The sequence below is a fragment of the Pollachius pollachius genome (genome assembly GCF_949987615.1).
Source record: "Pollachius pollachius genome assembly, chromosome: 19".
Classification (NCBI taxonomy): Eukaryota; Metazoa; Chordata; class Actinopteri; order Gadiformes; family Gadidae; genus Pollachius; species Pollachius pollachius.
This window is the reverse complement of record NC_136952.1, coordinates 4,404,729-4,425,701: the sequence shown is the minus strand read 5'-3', so window position 1 is coordinate 4,425,701 and position 20,973 is coordinate 4,404,729. Positions and strand designations below refer to the sequence as shown.

The 20,973-nt window shown below is 47.4% G+C and overlaps 5 protein-coding genes across 12 annotated transcripts in view; 2 read left to right on the top strand and 3 right to left on the bottom strand.

Moving 5' to 3' along the window:
* On the top strand, positions 1–3,868 carry tmem101 (transmembrane protein 101). The gene is made up of 4 exons (XM_079756403.1): positions 1–154; positions 831–1,011; positions 1,447–1,593; positions 2,927–3,868. The coding sequence occupies exons 1-4, from the start codon at positions 24–26 to the stop codon at positions 3,233–3,235; spliced, it is 768 nt and encodes a 255-aa protein (XP_079612529.1). The 5' UTR covers positions 1–23; the 3' UTR covers positions 3,236–3,868.
* Positions 3,869–4,474: 606 nt separating this feature from the next.
* LOC307090209 (uncharacterized protein) lies at positions 4,475–5,782 on the bottom strand (the record flags this gene model as incomplete). Its single annotated transcript, XM_079756783.1, has 2 exons — positions 4,475–5,248; positions 5,504–5,782. The coding sequence occupies 2 exons, from the start codon at positions 5,780–5,782 to the stop codon at positions 4,475–4,477; spliced, it is 1,053 nt and encodes a 350-aa protein (XP_079612909.1).
* A 1,932-nt stretch (positions 5,783–7,714) lies between these two features.
* Positions 7,715–12,590, bottom strand: lsm12b (LSM12 homolog b). The gene is made up of 5 exons (XM_079757103.1): positions 12,440–12,590; positions 10,870–11,003; positions 10,409–10,518; positions 8,709–8,835; positions 7,715–8,354 (listed from the first exon to the last, which is right to left on the bottom strand). Exons 1-5 carry the CDS (start codon positions 12,564–12,566, stop codon positions 8,262–8,264), a joined length of 591 nt encoding a protein of 196 aa, XP_079613229.1. The 5' UTR covers positions 12,567–12,590; the 3' UTR covers positions 7,715–8,261.
* A 310-nt stretch (positions 12,591–12,900) lies between these two features.
* Positions 12,901–15,021, top strand: g6pc3 (glucose-6-phosphatase catalytic subunit 3; the record flags this gene model as incomplete). The annotated part of the gene is made up of 6 exons (XM_079756302.1): positions 12,901–13,205; positions 13,510–13,616; positions 13,738–13,828; positions 13,912–14,030; positions 14,124–14,265; positions 14,679–15,021. The coding sequence occupies exons 1-6, from the start codon at positions 12,988–12,990 to the stop codon at positions 15,019–15,021; spliced, it is 1,020 nt and encodes a 339-aa protein (XP_079612428.1). The 5' UTR covers positions 12,901–12,987.
* A 3,630-nt stretch (positions 15,022–18,651) lies between these two features.
* tanc2b (tetratricopeptide repeat, ankyrin repeat and coiled-coil containing 2b) overlaps positions 18,652–20,973 on the bottom strand; it is a 137,178-nt gene continuing 134,856 nt past the window's right edge. For all 8 annotated transcript variants that reach the window (XM_079756283.1, XM_079756285.1, XM_079756286.1 and 5 more), the window contains one exon: positions 18,652–20,787. In XM_079756283.1, the coding sequence (XP_079612409.1) occupies positions 18,654–20,787 (2,134 nt within the window). In that variant the 3' untranslated portion in view covers positions 18,652–18,653. The remainder of the gene's footprint in view (positions 20,788–20,973) is intronic.

Here is a 20,973-nt window from a genome sequence, read left to right as displayed (position 1 = left end):
CTGCGCTGTGCGATACGTGAACCATGGCAGCTCCAAGTAGAAAGCAAGTGCTTAAATTTCTATGTCAATTTGGGGCGTTTATATTAACCCGTTTCGGGTTCTGGAACTGCTTCAGTATGTTGATGCTCTTTGCCGAGCGGGCCGATGCGAAAAGGTACGTTCATGCAAAATTCAAGTCTTGTATGGCAAAATTCAGAACTGTTGGGTCGGAAGAATGAATCGGCTTAGAGTTACATTTCAACTCTCATATGTATCTCATACTCATAACAAACTATTCAACTTGAAAATGGATTACTATAATTGCCCAAATAATTCGCTAAATCGGTGCTCATTGATTTACTACATGTAGATCTACGCAATGCAGGTGTTTGACTTGGAACAACTGAGACTACATTTCTCCAGACACATGGAAACGTTTCAGCTGCACAGACTTTGTATAGTTTCCATAGTCTGTAATTATGTAGAACCGCCCTCTATAATCTTTGTGTTGGAGTTATCCTCTGCAGGCTTTCGTTTTAACATAAGTGTGTGTGTGTGTGTGTGTGTGTGTGTGTGTGTGTGTGTGTGTGTGTGTGTGTGTTTGTGTATGTATAAAGGGCGGGGGTCAGAAACCTTTCTGACACTTGTGTTGGACATGCCCAGAACAGCTACTGGCTAATAAGTAACTCAATACTGTTCTTCCTACATGTAGCCTATAAAACACTTATATTACCATTGTTGAAGGGAAAACGTTGCTTCCTTGATCATTGCGACACTCATCATTTGCATCCAACAAGGCTGACCCTAAAGAGACCTAACTTGGCTTTTTGATCTCTCCGCTCCTCCCTTAGAAAGCCTGACATCCAGATGCCGTACCTGTACCTGGACATGGGGGCGGCGGTGCTCTGTGCCAGCTTCATGTCCTTCGGGGTGAAGAGGAGGTGGTTCGCCCTGGCCGCCGCCATGCAGCTGGCCATCAGCACCTATGCGTCTTACATCGGAGAGCAGGTGCACTACGGCGACTGGCTCAAGGTAGGCAGCCGGACATATCGTTAGGAATCATCTGAAACGGTTGTTACCGCGCTACAGGCACTTAGGCTGTGACCCTGTTACCTGCCTGGTCGCCCGCTTGAGGTTTTATTTGTGCTAGTAGTGTGTTGTGTAGTTGGGTGTGAACTTTTAAGGTGTTGTCTAACAGTACTGCCTCTTTATAATAAGCTTGGCAAAGCTCTGGTTTATATCACAATAATAATAATAATACTGCTTAAACTTGCTCTTCTGGTTACTGTTCTTCAACCAAACAGCAGTCTAAAGAGAATATATTAAAAGATGAAACTATTATTATGATTAAAATCATATTGACATTTCAACCCCACCATCACACCCATGCTGTAGTGCTTTCTGCGTTGATCCCACGTGGCGATGGTCCTGCTGTGGTTGAACTCGGTCTCCGTTCTCTCCCTGAAGGTGAGGATGTACTCCAGATCCCTGGCCATCGTCGGGGGCTTCCTGGTCCTGGCCAGCGGTGCCGGGGAGGTGTACCGGCAGAAGCACCGCACCCGGTCCCTGCAGTCCACGGGACAAGTCTTCATCGGGGTCTACCTCATCTGTATGGTGAGTGTGCTGACCGTCACCGTCTTGGGGGACGCCTGTGTGGTTCTACAGGGCATAGTGGTCCGTCAGAGTGGGCTTTGGTTGAATTAATAACTCTGTGTGGGTGTTTTCAAGGCAAGGCTAGTAAGGGAGACGTGAAGTTGATATAATACGTACAATTGTATTAGCACCAGGAAAAGCTAACTCTGGCAGCAATACAATGCAAATCCTCTTTAACAGAGTACTCTGTTGTCACCTGACCTTCACCAGCAAGTGAATGCAAATACCAGCCAATCAAGCAGAAGACTCTTTACAATGAGTTCACTGTACTCCGATGGGGTACCAAAGAATGTTTGCAGCACCTTGTTGAATCTGCGACACAAATAACCCAGGCTGCTCCAGGCACAAAGTGGGTTTATACCCATTATTAGAATGGTAGACTTAACGGTGTAGCTAGTGGGTCTCTACCTAGTATTAGATGGCCCCTAATGGGAACCTAATGATTTCCATTTGGTGGTTCTCTCGCAGTATTAGAACGGTGAACCAATAGTGTACAAAGTGGGTCTTTACACAGGATTAGATCGGTGTTCCTAAAAGCATTCGTAGTCTGAGTGTTTTGTTTGAGCAAGTTTTGCAAATATAGGGGGAAATGTTGTTGAATCAGGTAGACAAAAGATCCATCAGATGAAAACTAGGGTCATTTTAATATGATAGACTTACATCTGGAATACCACTTTAAAAATAAATCTGACCTACAGAGTACAGGGCCCTCATACCATTCTGACCTAGATGGAATAATTGCGCTGTGTGCACGTCCTCTCCCCTTCCTCCATGATTAACCGCAGAACCTAATTGAAACCACAGAGTAATGGGCTGTCACACTTCTACCCATAGCGCATAAGGATCTGCAAATGTAATGAGTGGGATCATGATTTACAGTGATTGATGCAGTATGAGATATAATGACGTATAGATGGAGTGAACAAGGATGTTTTCTACATGACCTAAGAATCCCATTGTGGCAGTCGAACCTTCCACACGCCACCCAAGTGGCTTTGCTAGGCTCCTCCGACACACTAGTCACAGGTCAATGAAGAAATCCGTTAATTGTAGAGTTTGAGAGTTTTGCAGGCATTCCTTCCTGACATTTCAGAGCCATCATTCTCGTGCGTTTGTGTGTGTGTGTGTGTGTGTGCGTGTGTGTGTCCAATCGAATCTGCGGAAACCAGCGTCCACTACACACACGCACTCCACAAGTGTGCACGTTTATTAACAGCTCATATTAACGAGTAGTGCTCCCAAATATTTATCGTCAAACCGGCGCGTGACCGCAGTGCTCTTGCTCCGCCACCAGGTGTACTCACTGCAGCACAGCAAGGAGGACCGGCAGGTCTTCCTGAACCACATCCCGGGCGGGGAGGTGACCCTGATGCTGATGGTGCTGCTCTTCGGAGCGCTGGCCCTGGCCTTCCTCTCGGGCTGGTACATCCGGCTGGCGGCGCAGGTCCTGGCTACCGTGCTGCCCCTCATCGTCCTCTTCATCGACGGCAACATGGGCTTCTGGCACCACACGCGCAAGGTGGAGTTCTGGAACCAGATGAAGCTGATCGGCCACAACGTGGGGATCTTTGGCGCCGTGCTCATCCTGGCCACCGACGGATGAGGCGACCTTTTCCCTGGTTGTTTAGAGGGGTGGCTTTCTTTCTGTGCGACGACAACCCGACAGAGACACGTGAAGATTCTGCTCACGGGATGGGTGAACTCGGGAACTGTTTGCTTTTTTGTTTTGTGAGGCCGTCCGGCTTTAAGCTCGAGCTGCCCTTCTGTCGACGGTCAATAAGAATTCCCAACACACACACACACACACACACACACTCAGTCGCTAGTGTTTGCAGGGTGGCGGGGTTGGGATGCTTGCAGTGTAAGCCACAGTCTCTTTTGTCTGGTCGCCTGTTGCTGTTCCACGGAACCAAAAAATGTCCATCCTCATTTTTTTATAGGATTTATTTATTTGAATTTTATAATTTATAAAGTCACGTTTACTAGGTCTTTTTTACGGTCATACTCTGAGTCCTGATGAAATTAGCTTAAACGATGTTATGGTAACACGACTTACTGTTATAGTGGTGCATTGGGGCCACAGAGGGAATGGTTTAAATTCATATGTGGGGAATTTTCTATGAAAGAGGAAGGCTGCAGTCCAAAACCATATAGCATTGAACTGAATTGTGTTGCTTTTGTAAATCTCATTGTAAACATGGTCCTCATGAATGTATCTTTCATTCAATTTAATAAACTTGCCCAGCTTTTGTAATATGTGGTTGCATTTTCTTTTTAAAAGATTATGAAACTTTTTCAAGCAGCTGATTGGCTACAATAATGTACTGCGTCATGTACGGTAAGGCGAAAAATAAACGGGTCAGTTAAAATAAAACGGTATGGAAATGCAATAGGATTGAAAAATGAGGTGAGTTGACCACTATTAGTCTGTGGAAGAATACAACAAATGTAAGATGACCACACGGTTCAGAAGCACTGCTCAAATACAACACAAAAGTCATAACATAACATGGATTATTTGGTAAAAGGATATCAAAGAGATGAATGTTATATTGATGGTAATTATTCATATCCAACAAATGCTTGATTATGAAAACATTTTCTCTAACCGAGCGCAGATCCCCCAAACATCAAATCCCAGCTACACCATGGACCTTAATCACCTTGAGGCCATACGGGTTCTAAACACTCGCTGGGTAGGGGAACTGAATGCATAATTCCACATTCAGTCACCGTTTAGAACCCAGACGGTTGCTAGGTGAATAAATCCCATCATCTGACCACCTGACAAACAATCAGTCCCCCTCACTGCACTTCCTTCCCACCTCCTCCAAGACGCACTTCACTTCTCCAGTGCTTGTGGATCACTGTCACTCACAGACTGCTTGCTATTGCTGTTGCGCTTGGCCTTGACCAGGGCGCAGATGACCGCCAGCACCACGGTGATGGTGATGACCAGGACCGTGGACGTCTCGGCCACGCACAGCTGGCTGTCCATGACAGCCAGGGATGCCCCCGCTAAGGGGGCCGGGCCCTGACACACGATCTCCTTGTAGTCCTCCACCTTCAGATACCGTACGTGCTGGATCTTGCTGAAGACGCGGTGCAACTCGCAGTCGCACGTCCAGGGGTTGAGGGCCAGCTGGAGGTAGGCGGAGGAGGAGGTGCGTAGCCCCAGGAACACCCTGAAGTGGACGTGCTCCAGCCGGTTGCCCCTCAGCCCCAGCAGATTGAGGCTGCGCAGCGGGGCCAAGGCCTCGCTCTCGATCAGGGAGATGTTGTTGTGGCCGAGGTGCAGCACCTCAAGCCTCTGCTGCCGGGTGAGCAGGTGGTCCTCCAGGGTGTCCAGCTTGTTCCCCTCCAGGTTGAGGTATCGGAGGTGGCCCAGGGCGTTCAACAGCCCGGCATCCATGGTCCGGAGGACGTTGTAGCTGAGGTCCAGTTTCCTGAGGTTCTCCAGCTTGTCCATGGCTGGAGGGGCCAGGTGCCGCAGGAGGTTGTGGTGGAGACGCAGCTCCAGCAGGGACCCCAGGCTCTGGGAGAAGTCCCCGGGGAGCTGGTGCAGTCGGTTGAAACTCAGGTCCAGGATCTCCAGAAATTGCAGGGATGATAGCGACTGAAAATGGCGACACACACGTTACATAACAAATGCAAATACATGACTTCATAAACATCGGCTTGTACTTGGAGTTGACGTGCAGATGGGCATGTAGGCCAAGGATTGCTTAGGATAGATTAGGAAAAAAGTAAAAGAATGTACTTAATACTGCTGTACACATTAGAGCTTTGTGTAGAGTGCTATTTGAAAATCTGAATTAATAACACTGTTTGATTTCCCATCTTTTTTTTGATGTATTTGTATTCATTTTACCTGGGGTTCCAATGCTTGGATGCTGTTGTTGGACAGCAGGAGGATTCTGAGCGACCACAGTCCGATGAAAGCGTTGCTCTGTACCTCCGTCAGCCGGTTTCTGCTGAAGTCCAGCAGCCACGTCCCCTCAGCGACATCCTGGGGGATGCGGGTCAGCTCTCTTGACTGGCAGTCAACCAGATCAGAGGAGTGGAAGCAGCGGCAGCGGTCAGGACACGACGTGGAGCCCAAGATGGAGATGAAAAGCAGGGGCAGTAGCTTAACCGCTGCACACAACATCGCGTTTATGCCGAATATTTTTTTTATTTTTTTTTTTAACGAAAATACTATTTTCAAGGCTGGTAGAAAAAATGACAGCAAACCATCGCTGCACTGTGTTCAGGTAGAATATAGGTTGATGTTTTGTTCCAGATAAATAGTTGATTCCGACGAGAAGAGAAGGTTGCTCTCTCTCGGGAAATGTTCGGGGAGAGACGAGTGAATATTTCTGATAAAGAGGGATTAAAGGCTTAACCAAATCATCACAAAGCATCAGTAAATCCCGGAACCCGGCCATCATGTCCAGTCTGGAGCGGTGCCAACATAAAGATTTACATCAGTTGCTGCCTGATGTAGAATATAAATATCAACTTTTTCCATGAAAGGATCTCCCATTGCACAAACGTTTCGTCCATCAAACTATATTATGGCGCAACATCAAGTGACAAATAGATGGCTCGTCAACTTGAATCGGAATCACCTCGGCTTATCTGCAGCCTAAAATATTGTCAGTTGAACGTGACTGTAAGCACATTTTCTAACTTTGAATGATGCACATCCATCCTAACTAATAAATCTAATATGAAGGGATCCATAAAGTATGTAAGGGGCGTATAGAGCAGCAGGCCTAGTTGGCAGAACTGTAGGCCTATTCCAGCAATATTATCAACTGCACGCAAGCAATTTGTGCGGCTGGTGATTATGGCCTATAGAATTGTGCACTGACTGACCCCAAATCCGTCCAATTATGTTATCAAAAGGACAATCCTACAATCTTTTTTTGAGGAAATCCAGTTAAATTGAGGCCCAAGCAGGGGTTACTTCAAATAAACCACTAACAAGTTGAAGCTATGATAACATGCTTCTAAACTTAATACTGAAGTGTTCTTTTGTTCCAAGTTTTTGGCAAAATACTGCCTGGACACGTCACCCACAAGCAGGGCTGCCAAGTTTTCAGAAAACCTTGGAGGGAGATTTGAGCAGCACATTTGTTTGGGGCCCATTCGGGGTCGCTTGAGATATGACTATACCCACATCCATAGGTTTAGAATTTGTATCAGTTATCCCTGAAAGCCACATGCCTTTGACCGAAAATATGTTTGATGTTTAAAAAATATTGAAAAGTATGGATTCCTACAATTCGGGGAGACGTGGAAAGGAAGGAATTTAGTCAGGTAAAACCTCCGATCACATCCTGTTGGATGTTTTGCTGGTGCTTTTTGCCTCCCCCTCCGTCTCATAATTCCTATGAACACAGCTCAGTGTGTGAACAGAAGCTATTGATTACCAACACTGGAGACCAGGGTTCAAGTCCTATTTTGTTTTAAAGTTACTGTGTTCTGCACAGAGGTACCGCGGCTGGGACATATTGAACAAGAATATGTACGATTTTGTATAATTGTTTTAGGATGTCTGTGTTTGTATCAAATCTGCCTATATAGAAATACATGCATATTGGGGAGGGGTTTAGCATCTAATTATTACAACTCCAAACAGTAGAACTTGATACCTGTTAAACATATTCCTTCATGTATATGTCGTTTGAGGCATAATATTTAATTTCACCATTTTAGGAATTTTCAATATCTGCCTACATAGCAATGCATGCATATTGGTTAAGACATGTATTTCAACATAGGAAAATAAAGTTCCGCCGAAGTGAAGATAGCGTGACCGTGGTCTGAGCTCAGTGTGCTCTGCTGTCTGGGATCAGATTTCAGAGAGCTCAGCACGGTTCTGACCGTTTCTTTGGAGCGCATCGTTAGATTATGTACGAGCTTTTTCAAAAAGTTGGGAGCAAAGGGGAAATAGCGAGAAATAGGAGTAGTGGCGTGAGAGCGTGTGAAGAGCGTCGTCACGCTCAATGCAGTTGGCAGCTCGGGCCCAAACACACATGGAGAAACTGAGACATTTGAGTTCGTTGAAAAAGTTGTTAAAATTACAGTATTACAGTCAGAATTTTTGTTACTTTTATTTTAGAAAATGTCCTTTTAAAGTGTGGCGTTTCAAGTCACATTTTGTTTAAAATACAGAAAATACAGACACTTGTAGAACATGGATACAGCAAAAAGGAAACGATGACAGAAAATAAAGCTAACAAGCCTTTCTGACTGCGCTAGTTTTCTCTTTGTGAAGAAATGGAATTGAAGGCAAAGGTAGGAGGGAGCAAAAGAAAGGCTTTTCGGGACATGTAGGAAGGAAGAGAGGAGGTAGGGGGGCAGAATGAGACAAGTTAGTTAAGGAAACTATGCTTTATGGTTCATGTTTAAATTATTCTTTATAAAGTCTAATTTAATTTTTTTATCTTTCCTCTTTCTTTTTTGTCTTTTTCTCGTTTTTTTTTTTTTCCTTTTAAATGGTATTTTGATCTTCGGGACCGAAAGGCCCTCAGCTCTCCTCCTCTTTCGTCTCAATAACGAGGGCGAGGACTGCAGGGCCGCTCCGGCGTCGGCCGCCAGACGGCCCGCGACGCCTTCCCTGGCCGACGCCCGCCGTCGACTCAAGAGGATAGAGTAGAGTCCTTCTGTGTTTGCTGTGCTTGTGAACGTTGCATGGACTTCTGACTTTCCACGTCTCTAAAATGTTTCTCGACCTACGCGGGGGGGGGGAGGGACACAGAACGCAAGTCAGAAATTGGACAACTGCTAAAACACGGACAGAAAACATTATTTATTTTTTTCCCGTTAGGGATTCGTAAAATATTTGGAAACTTTTGCAGAACTTCGAACGACCTGTAATTAGTGACTGTACTGGAAATGTTCACACTTATTACAATTAGCTTCGGATTGGCTATTGCAGTGTTGACTACGTTTATGCAGCACTACAACATTTTGTAGTTACTCAAATATTGATTTTGGATACACCTGGATCGTACCAAGCCTCGCTCTGCAGTCACTTTAAGCCTGGGCTTTGTGACTCAATGTGGATAGAAATCTATGGCACTTACTATTTTGCGTACATGACTTAAAGCGCTTCCCTCTTTGCCTTTGCAGTTGTCGACCTGGTAAGGCGGCGAGATTACGACGTCGTCCATCACAATTATGTTCTTCTCCTGCCATTTACAGTCTTTGATGCTACAAAGGAAAGGATAGAGACGGATAAGTTCCCCAGTGGACAACTATGGGTTTGGTCTTGTGTGACGTGTGCTGTTGATGTATAAGAATATGAACTATTACCGTATAGAAAATATGCTATTTAAATGCGAGAATACAATTCCTAACACTTAAAACACATTAAAAAGGAACATGTAGACTCTTTTAAGGTTGCCATGGGAGGTCGTAGGGAGGACATGAAAATTAGGGCATTTATATGAATATGGTTGGGTAACAGCCAAATAAATAGACATTGTCAAGTTGTTATACAAAGGTTGACAGCAATGCCATACAGTGTTTATATTGTACTTGAATGCACACAATAGTGTTTCTTGTTGCAACTTGGCGTCTACTTCCTTACCAAGACCTTTACAGAAAACTATCATGAACAATCTGCAACATCTACAGTACCCCATTCTTTCATAGAGAGAAGCTTCCCTTTGAATTAGAAGGCAAATCCGCTTTTGCAGTTGCATAGGTCAAGAACTTTCCTTCTCCCTTTCTCTGGGCCTCAAAAATGTCTACACTTCACTTTCCTAGCACTGTGTGTGTGTGTGTTTATGGATATATATTCAACTTAAACGACCACCTCACCAATCTAACCAGACCTGTTTGCATAGTCATGTACATATTTGGCCAACTTATTGGCAGTTGGTTAAGGGTATAGATAAAAAATCACACGGTGATGGTAGCCTCAAATTCTGAGGCAGCCTGTCGATTGGCTGAGAGTCTATTTTTAAAGGAATATATCTTTGTTGAATACAGGGCATGGGTTAACCTGGCAATTGTAAATGCTTGGCATTTGTTACTATAAACATCCTTATTTTATCAGCAGCATATATTGTTGTTTCTCTTTCTTCTGAGAAATCTATTTATTTGAAGTCACTTTGGATAGAAGCGTCTGCTTGCCTATTCGGTTTGTGAACTTTGTCAGACCATGAAGTCTAGGTTCATGAGATAGAAGCTACATTTGAATGTTTTGTGCGAAGGATGAGTGAATGTTTTACATTTGGACTCTCAGAGACCGTGGGGAAAAGAGTCATTGAGTCATCTTCTGTTCACTAAAGTTGTATCAGGCTCTGTTCACTAAAGTTGTATCATGTATCAAATGAAATAATCAATGGGAATTATTATGCTAAGGAGCATGTATAAGGTATTTGCAATATAGCCCAAACTAAAACAATTGCATGTTACATTATTTTAAAAATTACTCCAGTCATTAAGTCAACAATGTTCTGTGTTTTTCTTAGTTTTCAGCTCTGAACAAACTAAAAGAACTTAGGGGAAGCCAAGTGATGCTGCCATAAAATTGCTCTGCGCCAAATACAGTGGTCGAGATGGAGCTAGCGTGCTAGCAAGCCAACATTCTTGCTCCAAGTCCCCCGACTCCTGCACACGCCACTGGTTCTATTAATAATGTTTGCAGGTCAATCCCTGACTGTGGGGTCAAAACAAGTTTGGCCAACTCAAAGGGCTATGGTTCTGATACATAAAAAGGTTATGGCTGCTTTGTGGTGCAATGCTCCTCTTGAGTTGAGTATTCAGTAATGCTTACGTTTTGTGAATGGTCTGGAATAGCTGCTGGCCCTCCACAGAAACCCCAGCACTGATTGCATAGGCTTGGGAAAGCTTATCCTCCTTTTCTGTCCGTGCCCGGTTGGCCAGCTGTGGGAAGATTAACAAAAAAGTACAGCAATTTGTTTTTTATGTGAAATAATTAGGAGTTGGTTTCATTGTAGACTTCACAGTTAAATTAACATAAACATGTTCCCCCAATTTATCCAAACAATATGTTAGCCCATTTGCGTTTCCAGCCCCCTGTTCTATTTGTAAAAGACTGCCAATGATTTACAATTCCCAATAAATTAAAGTCCCGGATATCCGTGTACAAATAAAATGTGGACTAGTGTGTAAGACAGCCATCACTTTGCACTGCAGCTCTACCCTGCACCCAGCCATTGGGTGTTTAACCCCCTAAATAAAGTTACCAAAGTCAATGACAGATGAAGGACATACCTTGCTAACATTCAGTGATGCTAGTGGAGGAGGAGGCTCAGTGCGGTCGTTTATGATATCCACATCCGAAACATAGGCTAAGTTGATCAGGATGACGTCATTGAGGTTTGCCTTTCCACTGGAGGAAGCACATTCTGGGGAACACTCAAGTTAAGGCACCAAACTGCTACAACTTGGCATCATGGTTCAGTGTTGTAATGGGAGTTGTTTTATACATGAAGATTCAAGTTTCATAATTGAAATGTGATAAAAGCAAGGCTTGGCATAAAACACCACTGTTGCAAATGGGAACTGTCAAATCTGCACCATTAAAAGACTATAGGGAGAGGTGGGGCCGGGGAAGTGACTTAACCCGAGATAGCCAACTAAATGCTTAAAGCAACAACTCTAGCAGCAACTAAATCATCAATTCCTTTAAACAACATAGAGAAAATTGCCAGAATATATATCAGCATGATTACATATTAATAGAAACCCAAGGTTAATTTCATGTCAAGGGTGAAAAGTCCAAATGCACATTTAAATAAAAGCCTAAGTGGACTGACCTCTAGCATAGTAGGAAAGTAAAGGTAAGAAACGCAAAGAAAATGTGTCACCGTTAGACAAGTAAGGAATGAATTGCTCCTAAATCCATTTTTACATAAAGTTCATATTAACCAAATGGTTTGAGAATCCACCTAGACCACCATGGCAAACAAAAATATATATATATGCTATTACCTAGTGCTACACTAAATTAGAAATTAATTCAGCCGGTTGAATACTGTAAGTGTAAAGTGTGCGTCTCTCTTGGCCATTTAATGTTGAAGTGAGCAACACACCCATGTATAAACGAGGTGTAATGCACTGGGGTGACTCGAACATTGCTGCCTCCATTTAACCAACACGTTTCAGGTGGTTTCACTTTTGATATGAACGCATTACACCATTACGCATGTCGGGAACCATTATTAAATGGAGGAAATGAGAAGGGCAGCACGGATAAGAAGGGCAGCGGGGATAAGGCAGCAGCTCTTAGCGGCGGCTGACCGGTCACAGCGGCTAGCTCACTTTGTTAGCATGCTACCAGCTACCCACTGGTGGTCAGCAGTCGTGAATAGTCGTGAGCCATTAGATGTAACCCAAAACACGAGCATTACTTCCCAGCCTTGTGTGACACGAATTACAGCACCCACATGGCCGTGTTTTAACGTCTAAACGAGCTGGGATGAGCAGCTTTCGGTAACTGGGATCGGGCTGTGCTCCACAGCCATGATGCCGTGCTAGAGTCCGCTGCCAGATAGTGATCCGTGTGTTACATTGCCTACAGTCACAACACGGCACCGCAGCATAGCGGTGCTTCCATCAAAAAATAGCCCGAGATATGTAGATCAATAATTCGGACAGATGACCGGCGAAAAAAATAAAGAAATACGTGAATCGTAACAGTTAAAACCGACAAAGATGGTCCTCTCTGTTAGCATCCATTGCGCCTGCGCGGATCACTATTTGACATATTTTCGGTTACCCTAAAGGCCCGTGCAGCGCGCGAGGCCGACGGAGGCTCCACAGCTCGGGAAAGAAAGGATACTCAGAGTCAACATCTTGGACTGGTAGTCGAACGCGACCACCTCTCCTTGCAGACGTTGGCCCAAGCAGGTGAGGCAAGAGACATGGCTCCCGACGCTGAAATACTCCCCCGGTCCAGGAGCCGCCATCTTCTCCGCCAGGAAACCGGAGCGCCTACCTTACGTAAAGACGACGCGGTGACGTCGTGTTCAGCCCACTTGACGCTTAGGGCGTGTCGAGTCGGCTTCCCCCCTTCATTATTAAATATCGAAATATGTGGATGCATTTGTTGTTTTTTAATTCATGGCCGGTGTATTACGATCTGTACACAAAACCGTCCGAAGGCATATTCTGTATAAATTATCCGTTGCATTACAAAATGAATGTATGGTTTGCATTGTCCCTCTGGCGAATATATTTTAATAATCTGACTCTGGCGCCCCCTGGAGGGAATATAGAGAATATATCTGCTCGTTGGGGCCGCAAGGTAACGACCATTAGTTTCTCTGAAACATAGCATCCCATTATACAGTGGATTGAGGCCGAGGTCCACAAAAGAGTGCACATAAGATGGAAGCTGTGTACACCCATGGCGTTTGGGTGGCTGACAGCCTCCAGCAGAAGACGATGAGCCAGGAGAAGCTATGGCTGATCATCACGCATATGGGGGACCCCAAAGCAGCTTTTCTGCTGATCTTCCCGCTGACATACTTCATCCACAGGCGGACTGGGACCACCGTGCTGTGGGTGGCGGCGGTCTCCGAGTGGCTGAACTTGGTGTTCAAATGGTGAGTCGGATCTACACCTCGTCATTGTGAAACATCGTTCAGAAAATATATTGGCGATAATGTAGCATTACCATTGAAATAAAAGTATATATTTTTAAAAGCGTATGCGTGATTTGAGCACCAATAGTACAATTAAAACAATGCAAAATACGATAAACTTGAGTAATTATGACATCCGTATATCAATATTGGTCCGTCCGTGTTTACGCTCCTCCGGAAACCGAGGCCAGAGTAGTACAAGGCGTCAGAAGCGCAGACATATGTCAAATTAAATAAACTTAAGCGTAATATTTATTATTTGCAGGGTTCTCTTCGGAGAAAGACCATACTGGTGGATAGGTGAATCCCGTTTATTCGTCAACAACCACCCCCAAGTTATTCAATTCGCCTCCACTTGTGAAACCGGCCCCGGTAAGAATGGTTCCTATGGTCTATAATATAGTTAAACACCAGTCCATAACATGTGGTCAAATAGACCATCTATTTGCTGCAATTTAAAACGATAATGGTGCAAGTTTTGCTTCATATCTAGGCAGTCCCTCGGGTCATGCTATGGTGACTGCAGCAGTGTGGTGGGTGATCGTGTCAGCGGTGGGCTCCTATCTGTACTCCCGCACCCGAAGGTGCGTCTCTGGTCAAAACGTGTACCACGCATGCGCATGTTGTCTTTAATGTTCCACTAATACTTATTTTTGTCTGTCTTTAGTGTTATCTGGACAGCACTTCCATACCTTCTTTATATTGCCTTGCTCGTTGCTGTCGGACTGTCACGCATCTTCATCCTCGCCCATTTCCCTCATCAAGTTGTCGCTGGATCAATTACAGGTCGGTTTGTAAATGCAGTTTAATTCTACTTTGGACTTACCGATGACACTACAGATCTAGCCGGAATTCAACTTTTGTCTTGTCACTCACCAGGTTTTATTTTGGGGGTCATTTTGAACCCTCGGGCTCCTGAACAGCGACCCCTGCTTTTTTATGTTGGTTCCAGCCTCGGTCTGCTCCTCACTGCTCTGCTGATGAAAATTGGACTGGAAGAACTGGGATTCGACCTCTCATGGCGAGTACTTGCTGCATCCACAATAAATAAATATTAAAACTTATTAACCGTAAGCTTAAAAATAGCACCAGTACGCAGGATCAATTAAATTGAGCAACTACGGGGTAATCTTAAATGCTACGCATTCCTTTATTTTTGTATATTCTGATTATATTTCTGAGGTAAATATTAAAAACGAGCCAAACACAGGCCCTTACTAAGCACTTATTGGTTAGCCTTAGATAACTCCCCTCACCTCTTATAACCTGGTTATCCGGCCACTTGCCTTTTACAGGGGATGAAAATAACCTGAAAGCATCTTTTAAAGGCCGGGTTTGCTCTGCTTTAAAGGTTATGTTTTCCGCTTCTTTCCAAGCCAAATCAAATTGTCAAAATATCTATATTTTTTTCTCTCCGTTTATATAATATCACAGGTCCATTACTTTGGCCAAGAAGTGGTGTGCGCATTCGGAATGGGTCCGGTTAGACTCCGCCCCGCTTTCCTCTCTGGCCCGGGACTGCGGAGCCCTCCTGGGCCTGGGACTCTCCCAGTACTGGAAGCCCGGGGGTTGGCCTCTTCCCTGGGCTTCCCGAGCCCTGTGTCTGGCCCTGTCCTCCATGGGGCTGTACCACATCAACCGCTTCCCACTCCCCATTCAGCCGCTGCCTCTGTTCTACGGACTCTTCCTGCTCAAGTTCCTCCTGGTGCCTCAGGCGGTGATGGTGGTGGTGCCTGCCGGGGTTCACCTGCTCACAAGCAAAATGAAGAGGGACTGAAATGGGAAGAGCAAGGGGATGTGTACCGTTGCTAGCAGCTAGAGCAACAACTCTGGCGTTAAACCTCCCTGAGAGGATGCTTTAGTCTCGAGCTGTTTGAGCTGTTCCTTTTTCTCATGTTTTTTGCACCAAAAATGTTGTATTGGATTAATGTTATTCAATTATGCAAATGTTTGCATCTGTGTTGGAGGACTATTATATGTTGGTTCACGGGTTTCAATAATGCAAAACTCTACTTTGTTGTTCAAAGATTATTATGCGATGGTTTACTGGTTTCATTGCCTTCAATGATGCTAATCTTTACTTTGGTGTTCAAAGACTATTATATGTTGTGTTTACCGGGCGCAAATGTCATTTCATGTTTAGCCTTAAAGGGATTTCATTCATTTCAGCCAAGCATGGGAAAGGAAAATGCCAATGCACAAGTGTGTGTGTGTTCTAGACAAGTCAAAATGTAAATAACTGATATGCAGGGTGTGACAGTTGGTAAGCATTTATAAATGTTTCTTTATGTTCCAGTACATACTGTGGGTTGACTGTACAGATTACAATCATTTATCATGAGATAAAAACACATTCTTTTTATTGTTTTTAGTCATACTTTTGTATCGTTTAATCACAGCGATCTGAAAGCTCACATTTACACACAAATAGAACTCTGCTCAGCAAGCGAATACATTAAATTAAAATAAATGACTCTGGAGTTTTGCCGTCGTCTGGCACAGTTGAAGAAAATGATTCAGGGAGAGTTTCCTTATTTTATTCCCAAATCCAGACAGTATATATCGCACACTCACACACCAGAATCAGGACACTGCTTTACATATTTCTGCTGGAGCTCATGGAAAGAATCGAACATGCATTGGACTATTTACATCAAACTAATATACATCCACATGTTGAAACCATACGCCCCCCAAAAGTTCTTCTGTTTAAATTAAGTATTATACAGTCGCACCTTTTCCTCCGGTCTGATCTGTCAGGCATCTCTCTCACATGGCAGAACACACTATTGAGGGAAGAAACGTTATGAGGCAGACCCGAATGAAATAACTAGTGGGCAGCCATTCAAATTTCTTCTATATGACCAACAAAAAGGAAAACCTGCATTCATCTGTGAGTGACATCCAACCAAAATAGCCTCAATCCTCAATAACCAAACTAAATATAAATATATAGCAGATGTGACCAGATTTAATTAATTTGTTTGCATTGACGGCACAAATATAAAAAATATCAGCACAGTGGCTGATATTTACTTTGTGCATGAAACCAGTTGATTAAAAATGGCTTTCCTGTTTCCGGCAGATGAATTAGCCCAGTGGTGGATTATCTGAACATAATGTTGAAACGCAACCTCAATCCTTCCCAGTGGAGGCATTCATACAGCAGATATAATGTATGCTAAGAAAGTCTGTACAAGATTCTCATTGAAAAGTTCCTGCTCTCCCTTCCCGTCACTTGGCATTATGAAACGTAGTCGTGCCTAGGCCCGCTCAGTGAGCAGTCAGGGAGTCCACATATAGACCAACCAGGCACTCTTCCCCCCACCTCAGAACAGTAAATCAAATACATAAAGTGCACCCTCAGTTTTAGAACATCCCAGGCGTTTTAGTGCAGAAATGGCAGAACAATAAAGGTGTAGTATGGGTCAATGGAAAGAAAAGGCATCCGATAAAGCAGAAGAAGAAAATGTCCCAACGGATTCGGGTGCACACAATGTGTGTGCTTGTATCAGTGTTGTTTAGAAGCCTTGCGTTTCTCCACATCCCATCAAGTGGTTCCCATGCATGTTCCGTTCTCGCTCACAGAGGCGCAACACGACTGAAAGTAGTTTACGACACTCATCGGCTATGAGCACCGGTACATTTACTATTTTATCATTGAGTCTGTATAGTAAAGGAAAAAACAGGATCCCTCTAAACAAAAATCAAACAGCAAATCAATGTATTGTACGAATGGCCTATTATAGTGTTGAATACAGTACACTGTCTTTTGAGAATTTAGCAAAACTATTTTTCTATGAGCTTGTACAAAACTACCGCCCTAGGCGTCTTCACAAGCAAACAGTGAAGCGAGAATTCCAAAGTGGTTTATTGATTTAGAGCCGGTCCCAGTGCCTGGGCCGGGACGATGCCACGAGACAGTAGCCATGGCGGTTAGTTGAAGTTCACACTAAGGCATATGATGAGGTCTGTTATAATACAGCGACACACACACGCACACACACACACACACACGAGCGCGCGCGCGCACCCACGCAACTGAAGATATACAGTGGAGCCTCAACAAACTGAACCTCAAACATCTGACCTGGTAAGATTGTAGAAAAAGAAAAAAAAATGGGTAAGGAGGGGGCTGTCCATGAAGTACGACCACTTCTGGAGAACTACCACTTCTGGCACCAAAGTCTGTTTGCGTTGTTGTTGTGTGCAGTAGTTTGGATGGATCTTTGTTAATACATGCAAGAGAAGCATTTTAACATCAACAATACCGTAGCCCGAATCTAGCCCAAACCCGTTCATGCACAGTTCTTCTGTATCTGCCGGCTAAGGTTGACGGCACGGCGTCCCTATGTGTTTTGTGTGTGGATCTCTAATGTTTCACGTCAGGTCTGTGGAGCTCCACCCCACAGGAGCTCTGACCGCAGGGATGGGTTATCTACAGCGTGGGAGCGAAACTATGGTTGACTTGAACTTTCTCGCGATGCGTGACAACAAAAGAAGAGGTTGGAAACATAATGGAGGTAATTCTTGTCTTTTTAAAGTTGGCCAAGGTCCCCCCCCTCCCCCCTGGTAGCGTTTCCCAGCATGACTAGTGACGGGACACGAAGGCATGGTTCTCAACAGAATACAATTCAAAAACGCAAACTAGGTTTGGTTCGTATCTCTATGTACAATATATAACTTAATAATAAATATCGTCATTTATTTTCCATTAAGTACTGAGTTGTCGAGTTGTTTTTGTCATCTTTTTCTGCAGTAATGTACAGTATTGAACATATAATATTGTATTACATAGATTAGTGCCTACTTTCGACCTCTGGCCTCTTCGAGCACACGCTGTGAAAGAACAGAAGATGGGTACGTAGTTCCACGAGTACGATGACGGGGTCCGACCCGCTGTTCTGTCCCCCTCTCGGATCTCACACCAACCGCGCCCCCCCCCCCCCGAGCCCCCCCTGGGGAGGGAGGGGGGGGGGGGGGAATTGTGCCACACTTCCTCCCGGAAGTTCACGTGTCTTTTGATTGAGCGTGAGATCGGAGAGAAGGGACCACCATCCTTGGTTACCCTAGAGAGCTTCTGTGCAGAGCAGGATGATGAATCGATGGCGTGTTGTGGTTGTCGTGGGGATAGATCTGAAGTGTGTCGCTTCCCGGTGCGGGCCCCTACTGACCTCTGCCCCCCCCCCCCCCCCCTCTCCGTGCGGGAGATCAGAAGCGCACACGGCTCTATTTCTAGTATACTCTTTTGAGTTCAAGTCGTGAGTTCTTTTCGGACGAGTCGCATACACGAGTTCAGCAGCCACGCCCTCTCTCTCTCCCTCTCTCTCTTTTGCTCGCGATCCTCTCACTCCCGTCCGTCCGTCCGGGCCGGCCCGCACCGCAGACACACACACACACACGAGGCCGTCACACGTTTGACTCCACAAAGGGTCTCTTTGGTTTGATGGGGGAGGTGGGGCCCTGGGTCCGGGAGTCCCGGGAGAGCTGGCGGTACATGTTGTCCTGGTAGGCCTGCGCCACGGGCAGCGTCCGGGCCACCTTGACGTCCGGGTAGGTGGGCACCTGGCTCACGCGCTCCAGGATGTCCCCGCTGCCGCCGCCGCCGCCGCCGCCGCCGCCCCGCGACCCGTTGGCCAGCTTGCCCAGCGAGGATGGCTGCGACTGGGAGTAGTAGTCTTCCTCCAGCAGGTGGCCGTTCTGGGCGTTGTTGGTCTTGTTGTAGTAGGCGATGTTGCCCAGCGAGGTGGGCGGGCTGTAGGTGGAGCCCTGCTGCACCAGCTGGCCGGGCGAGGTGGGGCTGATGGCCGAGTCCATGGACGTCATGGCCCAGGGCCGGGAGGGCTGGTGCAGGTACTGCTGCGTGCGCGCCGTCTTGTCGATGATGCCCATGAAGGGCGTGTTGCGGGAGCGCGTGGCCTCGCCCGGGTACAGCCCCCCGCCCTGCGAGGGCGAGATGGGGGAGATGTCGTCGCAGCCGCGCTCGTACGTGGCCTGCAGGGAGATCTCCATGCCCTGGATGGAAGAGGACGGCCATAAGCCCGGCGCCAGGTTGCAGGTGGAGCCGGCGGAGATGTTGTTGCTGGACGGGGAGAAGCGCAGGCCCACGCTCTGGGAGTGGATGAGGGGCCGGGGCGTGGGCACGTGCGGCTTGATCTCCGTGGTGTTGGCGCTGACCGGGCGCCGCGCCATGTGCGGCATCTCCGGGGACTCCAGCTGGCACTGGGGCATGGCGTTGGCGCGCTCCAGCACGTGCTCCGACACGGGGTAGTAGGCGGCCGACTGGCTGCGGCTGATCTGCGGCGTGGGGCCGTAGCGGACGGCCCCGGGACCCCCGCTGCTGGCGCGGTAGGCAGAGGAGGGGCGCTGGGGCGGCTCTTCCTTCAACAGGTTCGGCTCCATGACCCCTCCTCGGCCCCCGTGCTGACAGAGGGCCCCGGCGCTCAGGCTGGCCTGCACCTGCGCCATGGGCCGCCCGTCCAGGGAGGGCTGGTACATCAGCCGGCTCTCCATCTCCCCGCCGCCGCCGCCGCCGCCGCCGCCGCCGCCCGGGTAGCGGCTGCCCATGGAGTGGCCCATCTGGCCCACGTAGCCGCTGTTGGGCTGGCTGGTGCGCACGATCTGGGCGATGGAGGGCTGCAGGCGCAGGCCCTGCGCCTGGTGGTGCTGGGAGGACAGCGAGGGCTGCGAGCTGAGCTGGAAGGAGCGCTGGCTGCTGAGCTTGGACAGCGGCGACTTGGGCCGGCCGGGCGGCTGCTCCGTCTGGTAGCGCACGGGGGAGCCCGACTGCGAGCGGTACAGGCACACGCCCTCGGCGGGCGGGCTCACCCGGTACTGGGCCGAGCGGCGCAGCGGCGAGGGGGGCGGGCTCTGGTGGTCCATGCCCTGGCCGCCCCCCAGCGGCGGGCTGTAGCGGTAGGACGCCAGGTGCACCGGGGAGGTGTGCGGCGGGCTGTGGCGGTAGTGGGAGTTGTGGTGCGTGGGCGAGAGGGAGGGCGAGGTGGACTGGTAGGTGCAGTGGGTGGGCGAGGACATGGAGGAGGCGGTGGGGTGGTACTCGTACGGCTGCCCCATGGGGGACACCCCGGACAGGTAGACGTGGTCGGCGTGCGTGGGGGACAGCGGCGGGCTGTGGATGACGGGCAGGCTGGAGGAGGTGTTGGAGTGGGAGTCGGGCGGCGGCAGGCCCAGGGACATGGCCTCCAGCTCCTGCTCCAGGTAGTCGTCGTCCTCGAACAGGTCCTGCACGGGCTCCATGTCCTCCAGCCGCGGCTCCGGCGGGGGGGGCAGGGGCATGGACAGGGAGAGGGACTCCTCGTCCTCCAGCTCCTCGGGGGGAGGCGTGGGGGGAGGGGAGGGCGGAGGCTCCAGCTCCAGGAGCTGCTGCTGCTGCTGCAGCTGGAGCTGCCCGCCCATCTCCTCCTCTTCCTGGTCGAACTGCCGGCACTCCTCCTCCACCCGCTGCAGCAGCCTCTGGATCTCCCGGTTGTTGGGGCAGTGCCTCATGGCTTCGTTGAGGTCGTCTAGAGCTTCAGGGAACTGTCTGCAACGACCAGATCGGTGTCGGTGTTAACACACCTTTTAGACATTCAAAGCACAACACCGGTCTGGGTGATCGATTCCTCCCTACGGCCTCTCCTGGCTTCACTAAGCCATCCGTTACTTGCAGCATTTGTCGGAAGGACTTTGTTTTGATGTGCCCAAAAGTGTTTAGCGAGGGCGCGCCAGC

Coding starts and splice junctions, on each gene's coding strand:
- lsm12b (XM_079757103.1), bottom strand. CDS start 12,566: ATGGCGGCTCCTGGACCGGGGGAGTATTTCAGCGTCGGGAGCCATGTC. Junction 10,519..10,869: donor CATCACTGAATGTTAGCAAG/GTATGTCCTTCA, acceptor ATCTTCCCACAG/CTGGCCAACCGGGCACGGAC. Junction 8,355..8,708: donor TAAGTCATGTACGCAAAATA/GTAAGTGCCATA, acceptor CCCCCCGCGTAG/GTCGAGAAACATTTTAGAGA.
- tmem101 (XM_079756403.1), top strand. CDS start 24: ATGGCAGCTCCAAGTAGAAAGCAAGTGCTTAAATTTCTATGTCAATTT. Junction 1,012..1,446: donor ACTACGGCGACTGGCTCAAG/GTAGGCAGCCGG, acceptor CTCTCCCTGAAG/GTGAGGATGTACTCCAGATC. Junction 1,594..2,926: donor GGGTCTACCTCATCTGTATG/GTGAGTGTGCTG, acceptor CTCCGCCACCAG/GTGTACTCACTGCAGCACAG.